This window comes from Oncorhynchus clarkii, chromosome 16 (genome assembly GCF_045791955.1).
Source record: "Oncorhynchus clarkii lewisi isolate Uvic-CL-2024 chromosome 16, UVic_Ocla_1.0, whole genome shotgun sequence".
Classification (NCBI taxonomy): domain Eukaryota; kingdom Metazoa; phylum Chordata; class Actinopteri; order Salmoniformes; family Salmonidae; genus Oncorhynchus; species Oncorhynchus clarkii.
The window spans coordinates 31,344,599-31,358,941 of NC_092162.1; the positions used below are offsets into that span (position 1 = coordinate 31,344,599).

At 42.0% G+C, this 14,343-nt stretch overlaps 1 protein-coding gene across 2 annotated transcripts in view; it reads right to left on the minus strand.

Annotated features, from left to right (window-relative positions):
• The window catches only part of LOC139368315 (TOX high mobility group box family member 2-like), a 113,631-nt gene that overhangs the window by 56,060 nt on the left and 43,228 nt on the right, over positions 1–14,343 (minus strand). Inside the window, exon 2 of one of the 2 annotated variants that reach the window (XM_071107064.1) lies at positions 9,877–9,972. The exons of the other annotated variant lie outside the window; for it this stretch is intronic. Coding sequence (XP_070963165.1) covers positions 9,877–9,972 — 96 coding nt within the window. The remainder of the gene's footprint in view (positions 1–9,876; positions 9,973–14,343) is intronic. 2 annotated transcript variants of the gene reach the window in all.

The following is a 14,343-nucleotide window of genomic DNA, read 5'->3' on the forward strand; positions in this document are numbered from 1 at the left end:
TTGATATACTCAAAGGACCATTATTAGCATGTTTTAACCACTCCTATATAAATGGTAGATTATCAGACACGCAACAAGAAGGTCTGATATCATTATTACTGAAATAGGACCCAAGTGGTATATATAAAGATCCAGTCCATTTAAAAAATTGGAGACCTCTTATACACTTCAGTGTTGTGTTGCAAAAATCCTAGCGCATAGAATTAAAAAAGTATTGTCAGATATTATTAATCCTAATCAGACAGGTTTTTTACATGGACGATACATTGGAGATAATATAAGACAAGTACTGGAAACAATAGAATACTATGAAATATCGGGGACACCAGGCCTGGTTTTCATAGCTGATTTTGAAAAGGCTTTTGATAAAGTACGACTGGAGTTTATATATAAATGCCTAGAATATTTCAATTTTGGGGAATCTCTTATAAAATGGGTTAAAGTTATGTATAGTAACCCTAGGTGTAAAATAGTAAATAATGGCTACATCTCAGAAAGTTTTCAACTCTCTAGAGGAGTAAAAAAAGGTTGTCCACTATCGGCATATCTATTTATTATTGCCATCGAAATGTTAGCTGTTAATATTAGATCAAAAAATAATATTAAGTGATTAGAAATGTACGCTGATGATTCATGTTTTCTTTTAAAACCACAATTAGTCTCTCCACCGCCTCATAGAGGATCTAGATATTTTTGCTATTCTCTCTGAATTAAAACCAAATTATGATAACGTATATTACGTATTGGATCACAAAAAAATGCTAATTTTACATTACCATGAATGACAAAAAAGTACTTTTTACTCTTCTAATTATGTTGGGTGTGTGGTATATGGCCAATATACTTTAACACGGGAAAGGGCAATATCGCCAAGCCCTCTGCATTGCGTCGTGCCTAAGAACAGCCCTTAGCTGTGGTATATTGGCCATATACCACACCCCCTCAGGCCTTATCGCTTAATTATAGTTCAGGACTCTATGGTGTACATGATGTTCTCCTAAGTAGAAATTTAGAAGCACACAAATAAATCTAAGGAAACAATTAATGTATTTAAGTATTTTAATGATAAGAAATTACAAAAAGTTCATGAATATCCATGATCCATTCTCAATCAAGCTCAATCATTTGGTGAGACAAAAAAGTTCAGCTGCCCCTTTAAGGGACAGATCGGGAAAGGGAGGGAAATCGCTTGTCTGTGATGAAAAAAAACCTAGCGTGTGAACAAAATTATATAACTGGCCAAGAAACACGAGAACAAAGTCACATTTTAGTAGCTTTCCTTGTCATTTCGACCAACTTCTCCATGTGGCCTTTGGATAAAAAAAACGGTTCCCAAATGCTCTGGGTAACCCCCCGCCAACGTGGCTGGTGAAATAGACATTCTTACCAATGACAAAATCTACCTGTATTTGGCGGGTGGTGGGTGTTAATTTCCAACCCTGCTCGTAGTGTAGAAACATATATAAAACACATGGAAATCATGTTTTTGACTGCACTGGGCCTTTAAGTAAAGTGATATCTCAATCCCAGGGGAAGTAATCTCGGACCCATACACATTGGTGGCTGCATTTCACCGTGTACCATGGTAGAAAGAAAAACTTTTGACAACGATTTATTTTTTGTCAATTTCTAAGAGAATCTATTAAGAGAAAGTGTATGATGCTTGTGACTTTAAAAGCTTTTGCCAGTACAGTACACTAACTCTCACTAAAAATTATTATCTCACCAAGCGGAATTAACAAGCACTGCTCAGCCATTCTGTGAAGAAAGGGGTGCAGTAGAGGGACTCATGCAATATGCATGTCTGTTTGAGCACCCTACTTCTCCATCTCCCCCTTCTCCCTTTTTCTTTCTGTGCAATTAACTGAACAAGGTCCTCGGCAACCTCAACATTTCCTGAAACAATGTGTGACTGAATTTTGTGAGGGCCCATCCTGTCACAAAGAAAGAAAGAAAGAAAGAAAGAACGAAAGAAAGAAAGAAAGAAAGAAAGAAAGAAGAGAATGAGAACAAGAAAAATGTTTCTCAGAGTTATAATGGCGACAAGGAGAGAAAAGTGTGTCTACCACAGTGACAATCCTGATGTTTTAACACACCCGGAGCAAACAATGGACATGGAACACACAAACACACACACACACACACACACACACACACACACACACACACACACACACACACACACACACACACACACACACACACACACACACACGCACACACACACACACGCACACACACACACACACACACCCATAAAGAGAGCAGCCTGTGGCCATGGCAACATGTGCTCTGTTGTCGTTAGATAAGGGGAAACAGGGCCTCTTCCTGGTTCTGACTGCTTGATCCCAACTACACAGACAGAGCTGCTGCAGCAGTGCTAGTTAACTGCCACCACTAGTGCCTCACATCCACCTTTTGTTTTCTCCCTCTCTACCACATAATTCATCTGCAGATGCAAATATTTCTTTATCTATACATAGTACACAGATCTTTATTACAGATATGATCATCTCTACAGCTAGCAGTACACACGAGCTAGACGGGTGAGTGTCAAACTCTGTGGCATTACACCTGAATGAATCCAACTACAAATGTTTATGAAATACCCCCTGTTTGCCAGTCTCATTAGCTTACCTTAGAGCCTAACTTATACCATTAAGCAAGGTAGGCCTAATGCTACAAAACACTTAAAGACAACAAGATTCAACTCTATAACAATAAATATGGCGAGTCAGAGAGAATATGTTCCATTGGTATTTTTATTTGGTTCTGGAATCAATGTAGTCCTAATTCATAGTAGAGTGCTATTATTATAATATATATATTCTAATATGAAGAGCAAAAGAAGGATGGATTCAACTTTTGACAATCTATGGAGGCCTTTTTTCACTGCAAATATGTATGGGTGGTAAAAAAAGAAAATGGCAGCCAGCTGAGATTATTTCCATCCCTCCACTTTCTGTTGCAGTCAAACCACTAGAACACAGCAGAGTTTGAACAACAGAGAGATTGAAAGAGAGATTGAAGAGAAAGGCACTGTGGAATGCTGTTAGGTGGGGTGGTGCTTAATAAGGTCTTGTTGTCACTGCGAGAGCATACAATAGAATAAAAATCTTGACGTCGATGCACAATCTCCCAATCAAGCAATGCTCACAGGTCAATAGTTGAAAGAAAGATTGAATCAGTTTTTAGCATGGTCGTCATGCACCCCAAAAATCAGATGCGGCACAAAGTACGTGAGGATGACTGGGGGGTTGGTCCGAAGTGGGTTTAGGCCCGTTGTCCTGTTGTAAGGTGAACCTTCACCCCAGTCTGAGCTCCTGAGAGCTCTGGAGTAGGTTTTCATCAAGGATCTCTCTGTACTTTGCTCCGTTCATCTTTCCCTCAATTCTGACTAGTCTCCCAGGAAAACATCCCCACAACATGATGCTGCTACCACTATGCTTCACAGTAGGGATGGTGCCAGGTTTCCTCCAGACGTGACGCTTGGCTTTCAGGCCAAAGAGTTGAATCTTGGTTTCATCAGACCAGAGAATCTTGTTTCTCATGGTGTGAGAGTCTTCAAGTGCCTTTTGGCAAACTCCAAGTGGGCTGTCATGTGCCTTTTACTGAGGAGTGGCTTCCGTCTGCCCACTCTACCATAAAGGCCTGATTGGTGGAGTTCTGCAGAGATGGTTGTCCTTCTGGAAGATTCTCCCATCTCCACAGAATAACTCTGGAGCTCTGTCAGAGTGACCATCGGGTTCTTGGTCACCTCCCTGACCAAGGCCCTTCTCCCCCGATTGCTCAGTTTGGTCAGGCAGCCAGCTCTAGGAAGAGTCTTGGTGGTTCCAAACTTCTTCCATTTAAGAATGATGGAGGCTACTGTGTTCTTGGGAACCTTCAATGCTGCAGAAATGTTTTGGTACCCTTCCCCAGATCTGTGCCTCGATACAATCCTGTCTCGTAGCTCTATAGACAATTCCTTCGACCTCATGGCTTGATTTTTGCTCTGACACGCACTGTCAACTGTGGGACCTTATATAGGCAGGCGAACGCCTTTCCAAATCATGTCCAATCAATTGAATTTACCACAGGTGGACTCCAATCAAGTTGTAGAAACATCTCAATGATGCTCAATGGAAACAGGTTGCACCTGAGCTCAATTTTGAGTCTCGTAGCAAAGGGACTGAATACTTATGTAAATAAGGTGTTTCTGTTTTTTATAACATTTATAAATGCATGTTTTGCTTTGTCATTATGAGGTATCATGTGTAGATTGATGAGTAAATCCATTTCAGAATAAGGCTGTAATGTAATTGTTTTGTGAAAAAGTTAAGGGGTCTGAATACTTTTCAGAATGCACTGTATCTGGGCAAGCATGTATTTATTTTTAACAGGACTAATCGAAGAGGGCACGTGCCCCTGTTCCCCCTATAGGCATGACGCCTTTTTAGACATTCACCCATTTTACCGCAATTTGATATGGCCACTATGACCAATCTCAACCTTAACTTTCAACTCACTTGCAATGTAAAAATAATAATTTCACAATACTTACAGATAGAGTTTGAACTCAACATAGCCTTTGTTTTAGAATCAATGCCAAGATGATAGTAGAGCAACATACAGTATGCTCAAACACAGTACTAGAAAAGATTGAAGCATATATAGGAATCTAATTTAAAACTACTGCCATAGTATAACAAAAGTGTCATTGACCTGGTCTTTTGTATAACATGGTCTAGTCAACCCACAATAGGGGATAGGAAATGTAAAATAGCTTCATAATAAATACTGTTTACACGCAGTGAGTCTTGGCCTACATGTTTATGTTTGCAAGTATCTTATGTGTGTGAGGGTGCATGCATCTGTGTGCCTCTTCATGAACTTGAGTGTCTGTTGGTTTGACAGTGTGACGAGGATGTGTGTGTACATCAGAGAAAGCGTGTGAGCATGTGAGTAAAAGAGCCCACGTGAGTGTGTGCATGGGTACATGTACAGTGCCTTGCGAAAGTATTTGGCCCCCTTGAACTTTGCGACCTTTTGCCACATTTCAGGCTTCAAACATAAAGATATAAAACTGTATTTTTTTGTGAAGAATCAACAACAAGTGGGACACAATCATGAAGTGAAACGACATTTATTGGATATTTCAAACTTTTTTAACAAATCAAAAACTGAACAATTGGGCGTGCAAAATTATTCAGCCCCCTTAAGTTAATACTTTGTAGCGCCACCTTTTGCTGCGATTACAGCTGTAAGTCGCTTGGGGTATGTCTCTATCAGAGACTGAATTTTTTTCCCATTCCTCCTTGCAAAACAGCTCGAGCTCAGTGAGGTTGGATGGAGAGCATTTGTGAACAGCAGTTTTCAGTTCTTTCCACAGATTCTCGATTGGATTCAGGTCTGGACTTTGACTTGGCCATTCTAACACCTGGATATGTTTATTTTTCAACCATTCCATTGTAGATTTTGCTTTATGTTTTGGATCATTGTCTTGTTGGAAGACAAATCTCCGTCCCAGTCTCAGGTCTTTTGCAGACTCCATCAGGTTTTCTTCCAGAATGGTCCTGTATTTGGCTCCATCCATCTTCCCATCAATTTTAACCATCTTCCCTGTCCCTGCTGAAGAAAAGCAGGCCCAAACCATGATGCTGCCACCACCATGTTTGACAGTGGGGATGGTGCGTTCAGGGTGATGAGCTGTGTTGCTTTTACGCCAAACATAACGTTTTGCATTGTTGCCAAAAAGTTCAATTTTGGTTTCATCTGACCAGAGCACCTTCTTCCACATGTTTGGTGCGTCTCCCAGGTGGCTTGTGGCAAACTTTAAATGACACTTTTTATGGATATCTTTAAGAAATGGCTTTCTTCTTGCCACTCTTCCATAAAGGCCAGATTTGTGCAATATACGACTGATTGTTGTCCTAAGGACAGAGTCTCCCACCTCAGCTGTAGATCTCTGCAGTTCATCCAGAGTGATCATGGGCCTCTTGGCTGCATCTCTGATCAGTCTTCTCCTTGTATGAGCTGAAAGTTTATAGGGACGGCCAGGTCTTGGTAGATTTGCAGTGGTCTGATACTCCTTCCATTTCAATATTATCGTATGCACAGTGCTCCTTGGGATGTTTAAAGCTTGGGAAATCTTTTTGTATCCAAATCCGGCTTTAAACTTCTTCACAACAGTATCTTGGACCTGCCTGGTGTGTTCCTTGTTCTTCATGATGCTCTCTGCGCTTTTAACGGACCTCTGAGACTATCACAGTGCAGGTGCATTTATACGGAGACTTGATTACACACAGGTGGATTGTATTTAGCATCATTAGTCATTTAGGTCAACATTGGATCATTCAGAGATCCTCACTGAACTTCTGGAGAGAGTTTGCTGCACTGAAAGTAAAGGGGCTGAATAATTTTGCACGCCCAATTTTTCAGTTTTTGATTTGTTAAAAAAGTTTGAAATATCCAATAAATGACGTTCCACTTTATGATTGTGTCCCACTTGTTGTTGATTCTTCACAAAAAAATACAGTTTTATATCTTTATGTTTGAAGCCTGAAATGTGGCAAAAGGTTGCAAAGTTCAAGGGGGCCGAATACTTTCGCAAGGCACTGTATATAAAACTTGCTCACATCCCTGGAAAATGTGTACCACCCACACCGTCTTCCCCCATCCTCTCACTGTGGCCTCTGACAGCCCACCTATTAACCCGTGTCTGAGGAAACACTTCCTTAGAAATGAACAGCAACGTATCAAATTAATGAGCCAACTACAATTAGCCAGTCACTTTAGAAGGGATAGTAGGCGAAACTGTAAGCCCATATGATTTGGTTAAAAAGCTAAGATTTCAAGGGGGCTTCTTTTTTTAGAAACAGGTCTTGCCTCTCCCTAAATAGCAGGAAACAGCAGATTGTACAGTCACATTTCCTGCCAGTTCTTGACATTTGTAACACCACTTATCGGAATACAACAGCGACTACTCTTAAACCTTTGGATGCCGTCTACCATAAAGCCCTTCGCTTTATCACAGGTGACAGTTTAAATACACATCTCTGCATCCTGTATCAAAAGGTTAGTCCTGTTGGTAACTTCATTACTCCCTCTTTGTTTACAAAGCTCTATTGCACAAGCTTCCAACATACCTCACTTCGTTGTTGAAGTATAAAGACATGAGTCACAAAACACTTTCGCAGGGTTGTTTAACTCTTGAGATTCCTCAGGACTTCCCCGAATTGGGTAGATGCGCTTTAAGTTTTGATGTGCCTCACTGCTGGAACAATCTGTACAACTTGCTGAAATTGGATGTTCTGGTGCGGTTTAGGCAGTTTAGGCTATTGACTGAGGACCTGGTAGCTGAGATATGTTGATGTTTTCCTTGATATATATATATATATTTTTATATATTTGTGTATTTTAACTGTTGCTTGTATTCAAAAAATGTTTAAAGTGTAAAATGCAGTGCTCCCTTGTAAAAGCGACTGTGGTCTCAATGGGAAAATATATTGTAGTGTAGGCTAACCTGTGCACTGGCAGAAACCTAAACATGAGCATACATAGGGTAACAAGTGGAGAGGTAGACAAGAACTGAACACAGGCACCGAGGCATGCACAGACACACACACACACAAACACACAAACACACACACAAACAAACAAAAGTTACACTACATGACCAAAAGTATGTGGACACTTGCACATCGAACAGCTCATTCCAAAATCATGGAAATTAATATGGAGTTGGTTCCCTCTTTGCTGCTATAACAGCCTCCACTCTTCTGAAAAGTCTATCCACCATATGTTGGAACATTTCTGCGGGGACATGCTTCCATTCAGCCACAAGAGCATTAGTGAGGCCGGGCACTGATGTTGGACGATAAGGCCTGGCTCGCAGTCGGCGTTCCAATTCATCCCAAAGGTGTTCTATGGAGTTGAGTTCAGGGCTCTGATCAGGCCAATCAAGTTATTCCACAATGATTTCAACAAACCATTTCTGTATGGACCTCGCTTTGTGCACAGGGGCATTGTCATGCTGAAACAGGAAAGGGCCTTCCCCAAACTTTTGCCACAAAGTTGGAAGCACAGAATCGTCTAGAATGTCATTGTATACTGTAGCATTAAGGTTTCCCTCCACTACTACTAAGGGGCCTAGCCTCAACCATGAAAAACAGCCCCAGACCATTTTTCCTCCTCCACCAAACTTTACAGTTGGAACTATGCATTGGAGCAGGTAGTGTTCTCCAGGCATCCTCCAAACTCAGATTCATCTGTAAGATAGTGAAGCGTGATTCATCACTCCAGAGAACGCATTTCCACTGCTTCAGAGCCCAAGGGCGGTGAGCTTTACACAACTCCAGCCGATGCTTGGCATTGTGCTTTGTGATCTTAGGGTGTCCGGCCATGGAAACCCATATCATACCCAGATGAACAATTCTTGTGCTGAAGTTGCTTCCAGAGGCAGTTTGGAACTCGGTAGTGAGTGTTGAAACCGAGGACAGATGATTCTTACGCACTACGCTCTTCAGCACAAAGCAGTCCCGTTCTGTGAGCTTGTGTGGCCTACCACTTTGCGGTTGAGCCGCTGTTGGTTCTAGACATTTCCACTTCACAATAACAGCACTTACAGTTGACCGGGGCAGCTCTAGCAGTACAGAAATGTGACAAACTGACTTGTTAGAAAGGTGGCATCCTATGATGGTGCCATGTTGAAAGTCACAGAGCTCTTCAGTAAGGCCCTTCTACTGCCAATGTCTGTCTATGGAGAATGCATGGCTGTGTGCTCGATTTTATACACCTGTCAGCAATGGGTCTGGCTGAAATAGCCGAATCCACTAATTTGAAGGGGTGTCCACATACTTTTGTATATATAGTTTATGTCTACCTCAACCATCCACCCACAAACTACACCAAAGAGTATACTGTACTGTAGACACACACAAAGCCACACACACATTAAAATGTAATGGCAAAGTGTAGCCGTGGAGCAGGGAGGGGAAGGAGTTTGTGTATGTGTGTGCGTGAGTGTGTGTGCGCGTGCGTCTGCACGTGTGTGTGTGGGTGTGTATGTGGGGTTTCTCTGGCGGGGGAGAGGATGCAGAGCAGAACCCACTTTTAACTGAATCTGGTAAACAGCGATGGGGAGATAAAGGGCAGAGTGAATGTCACATTACCCCAGCCCTTTGCCTCTGCTCACCGCAACATCAGATAACGGCAGTGGAAGAAAAAAAAAGTCTGGTTTCCTCTAGCATATAATTGGTTATCTTAATGCAATCTACTGCTCTCTTGCCTCCCTGCACCATATGAATGTTTGAAAGAGAAAAGGAAAATAAAAAAATGTTTTAAAAAAGTGCGGCTGAAGTTTTGACTGTTCTGGCAGTGACAAAAATAAATCATTACAAGCAAAGGAGACGTATCAGTCTATTTACATCTCTGGCTGTTTTTTCCCCCCTGCGTGGTTCCGTGTCAAAAGGTAGACTGTTGTGTTGCCGCCTTGTGTGACTTATTGAAGACTGCAGTGTTGTTGATGTGTATTATGTGGGATTGGACGTTTGGAGCGACAGACTACCATGGAGGAAACACAAGGGATGGTTTAATTAACTACTAGACTATAGTCGCGCCTATTTAGAGACTCGTCGATGTGTGTGTGTGTGTGTGTATGTGTGTGTGTGTGTGTGTGTGTGTGTGTGTGTGTGTGTGTGTGTACATTCCCTTCGTACAAGTGCCTCTGGGTTTTCTTGTTGGCATGTCGGAGGACCACTAATGCGCTAATTCTAGACTCTAGAGAGTGTTAATTCGTGGATCACAACCTTCAAGGGGCTCAGCACCGATCCATGGGGAACACCCTCTGGGGCTTTAGTATAGAGGAAGGTTAGGGGGGCCTTAGCCATATCTCACCCCAGCAGTGGGCAGTCTTTTCCCAGCTGGGTTGGAGCCTGGGGGTGGGGTACCGTGGAGGAGCCGAATTCCTCGTTCACCCACACCGTACCGGGCCTGTGGTGAGAGAGACAGGGGGGAGAGAGAAAGAAAGAGTGAGAGAGACAGAAGAGAGAGAAGAGCAGGAGGGGAGAAAAAAAGAGGGAGGCCCTTTAGGAGTTACAAGCAGTGCATTTTCAAAAGGAACATATCAATCCGCGTAATACCCTCCCCTCTCCACCCTTCCCTCCACATGCGTGCAGGGGGAGGGGTAATGACATAGGTCTCAAACAGTGGTTCCATACAGTGCAACGCTGCACGAGGAAGAATGGAGCTTAATGAGCTGACATTACCGGCCACTCCCCATGCCCCTCAACCCCCAAGAGAGAGTGGGGCTGAACACTGGCACAGAGCCAAGGCTCTGGAGACTAGTGGAGAACCATAGAGCTCTCAAGCCTCATAGTAGTGGCTGGCTGGCCTAAACTAGAGCAATCTATACGTTACTGGAGGCTGCTGAGGGGAGAACGGCTCATAATAATGGCCAGAACAGAGCAAATGGAATGTCATCAAACACCTGGAAACCATATGTTTTATGTATTTGATACAATTCCACCTATTCCGCTCCAGTCATTACCACAAGCCCATTCTCCCCAATTAAGGTTTCACCAACCTCCTGTGCTATTCGGGCTAGGATGAATAACAGGAAAGAGAGGTCACTGTGAATTGTAACCAGGATTCATAATCAAATGTATACACACACACAAACACATACATGAGAACACACACTACACACTCACAGATGCACACAAAGTATTCAGACCCCTTGACTTTTTCCACATTTGTTTCATTACAGCCTTATTCTAAAATTGGTTAAATGAAAAAAATCCTACACACAATAGTAATCTACACACAATACCCCATAATGACAAAGCAAAAACATTTTGCAAATGCATTAAAAAGGAAAAACAGAAATACCTTATTTACATAAGTATTCAGATCCTTTAATATGAGACTCGAAACTGACCTCAGGTGCATCCTGTTTCCATTGATCATTCTTGATATGTTTCTACAACCTGATTGGAGTCCACCTGTGATAAATTCAATAGATTAGACATGCTTTGGAAAGGCACACACCTGTTTATATAAGCTCCCGCTATATATATGAACCCAATGGTAACTCCAATGGCAACTCATGTCCTTGAGTGGCCAAACCAGAGCCCAGACTTGAACTCAATCGAACATCTCTGGAGAGACCTAAAATTAGCTTTGCATCAACACTCCCCATCCAACCTGACAGAGCTTGAGAGGATCTGAAGAGAATAATGGGACAAACTCCCCAAATACAGGTGTGCCATGCTTGTAGCATCATATCCGAAAAGAGTTGAGGCTGCAATTGCTGCCAAAGATCAACAAAGTACTGAGTAAAGTGTCCATTTTTTTATTGTTAATAAATAAGCAAAAATTACTAAAAACCTATTTTTGCTTTGTCATTATGGGGTATTGTGTGTAGATTGATGAGGGGCGAAAACAATTTAATACATTTTAGAATAAGGCTGTAACCTAACAAAATGTCAAGGGATCTGAATACTTTCCGAAGGCTCTGTACAAGCACAATGCACACTTTTCAGAATGTATGCACACCTCTGAGCACCACACTTAAAAACATCTACCAAGCCACACGGCCTTGCTGTACAGCAGTTAGGAACACAGCACGTGCAGCCGAGGTACCCACACCGAAACCAGGGCCTCAAAGCGTTGTGGTGTGGCTGTGGCCTATCACCTTAAAGGACATGATGAAATAACCAATCAGGCCATTGACAGCTCCCCTATTTCTCGTTTGTCACATGGTTTGTGGGTGAATAAAAAGTTAAATAAAGCCTCAGCAGCCTTTTATGTTGCATCACCGGAAGCCAGTATGAAGATGCCTCCCACACATGGGTAGCGGAGAGTGGGGTAAGTTGTGCAAAAGGTGTAAGTTGATCAAGCCAAATATTGACCAAATATTTAGGAAGAGGTCATTTCATAGAGTCTGTGAAGGAATAAACCACATAGAAAAAGTGGTTAGCAACGTAGTCGAATTTACCCAGGGGTACGTCAGGGGTGCGCGAAATAAAAATGTGATTCACATTTTCAAACATGCCATTTAGATTTTCCAATGGGCTATACATTTGGGTGATGTTTTTTTCTCACCTGAGTAGCCTCGTTTCACTGCCAAAAATAAAATTAAACCATCTAGTGTTCAGCGAAACAACAACACAATGTCAAATACAGGTAGCCTAGTCAAATAATTAACATCCAATCACATTAACCGTTACTCTCTCGCAGAAATTCCACTACTGTAGCCAGACGTAGCTGATGCTCATTCTGTTTGCTTTAAAATTGATATATAGTTAAAAAATGTAAAGCCCGCATCCATAGAGACACATACCAGCTCCACTGGTAGTACCAGTGGTACTACACCTGCACCTGTCGACGACACAAGTTGCTCTGCTTCCACGAGCACATCCAATGCTAGCATCAGTAATTCTACATTTGTTGCTAGCCCAGCTAGCATGGACACTGACAGTTGTGAATCTGACGCAGCCGAAGAGCTACTGCCCCATTACCTGGGAAAGCACCGAACAACAGACAGGGACGTTGGACCATCGAAGAGGTGCAAATATGATGAGAACTACATTGATTTGGGGTTCAATTATATTGGGAGTAGTGCCTTTCCTCAGCCACAGTGTGTTATACGTGCAAAAGTATGATCTCACAACTCAATAAAACCTTCACTCATGCGCAGACATTTAGAAACGAAACATGCCGATTTGAAAAATAAGACACGGGAGTTTTTTGAGCGAGAATTAGTAGTAAGTCGTGAATTCTATGCGTTACAGCAACATGAGTCAACAGACATTGCGGGCCTGGCACAGCTCCTGGAAAATGTCTGTTACGTTTAAGGAAGGAAGGAATTAAGGAAGACATCCTCTTTTGGAAACCAGGACAACAGGAGATGATATCAAATGGACTTTGGTGGTCAAGATGTGTTGGTATCTGCACTGATGGCGCAAAAGCCATCAAACTCTCGTGTATTTTCTGCATTATGCAATGATATGGGCAGTGACCATGGAATGCTTTTACAACATACAGAAGTGCGCTGGTTATCAAGGGGCAAAGTTTTGAGAAGTTTTTTAAAATTGAGAGACAAGCTTAAAGTTTTCTTTACTGACCATCATTTTCACTTGTCTGACCACTTGCATGATGACGAGTTTCTCAAACGACTGGCCTATCTGAGTGTTTTTTTCTCGCCTGAAAGATCTGAATCTAGGATTACATGTACTCTCCGCAACTATATTCAATCTGCGGGACAAAATTGAGGCTATGATTAAGAAGTTGGAGCTCTTCTCTGTTTGCATTTCCATCATTGTATGATTTTTTTTGTGTGCTAATGAACTCAAGCTTACGGACAATGTCAAATGTGATATAGCGAAGCACCGGAGTGAGCTGGGTGCGCAATTATGCAGGTACACACACAACTGGATTCGTTATCCCTTTCATGGCCTGCCTCCAGTTCACTTACCAATATCTGAACAAGAGAGCCTCAAAATTGCAACAAGCAGTTCTGTGAAATTTGAATTTAATCAGAAGCCACTGCCAGATTTCTGGATAGGGCTGCGAGTATCCTGCCTTGGCAAATCGCACTGTTAAGACACTCATGACCTTTGCAACCACGTACCTTAGTGAGAGTGGATTCTCAGCCCTCACTAGCATGAAAACTAAATACAGGCACAGACTGTGGAAAATTATTTAAGACTGAGACTCTCTCCAATACAACCCAACATTGCAGAGTTATGTGCATCCTTTCAAGCACACCCTTCTCATTAGCCTGTGGTGAGTTATTCACCATTTTTGATGAACAAATAAAGTTTTATATGTAAGATGGCTAAACAAAGAGCAAAATGAATGATTATTATTTGTGCCCTGGTCCTATAAGAGCTTTTTGTCACTTCCCACGAGCCGGGTTGTGACAGTAACTCACACTCATTCCATTGTTTAATACATTTTGCGTAGAGTGTGTGCGTGTGGCAGGCTTACAATGATGACAAAAAACAACACTTGAGAGTGCGCTGACCATGGTGCTAGAGGGGGTACGCAGCTGGAGGTTGAATGTTTGAAGGGGTACAGGACTATAAAAAGTTTGGGAACCACTGTTAGAGGTTTCATGATGCATGTATCTAAACCAAAGTAGATCATTTTAACATTGTTCTATACATCAGTTGGGGTTTCAATAAGCTTCAATATGAGGTCCTAAAACTAGCATGAAAGTGCATCCTTGTAGATGTGTGGGCTAATATAATACAAACGTTAGCCTTGGTATAAGTTGAGCAAATGGCTGAGCCAATGACAAGTTGAGCAAATTGTTGAGTATTCTTCCCAGGCGTAATGCAAGGCATTATCGCTGGGATA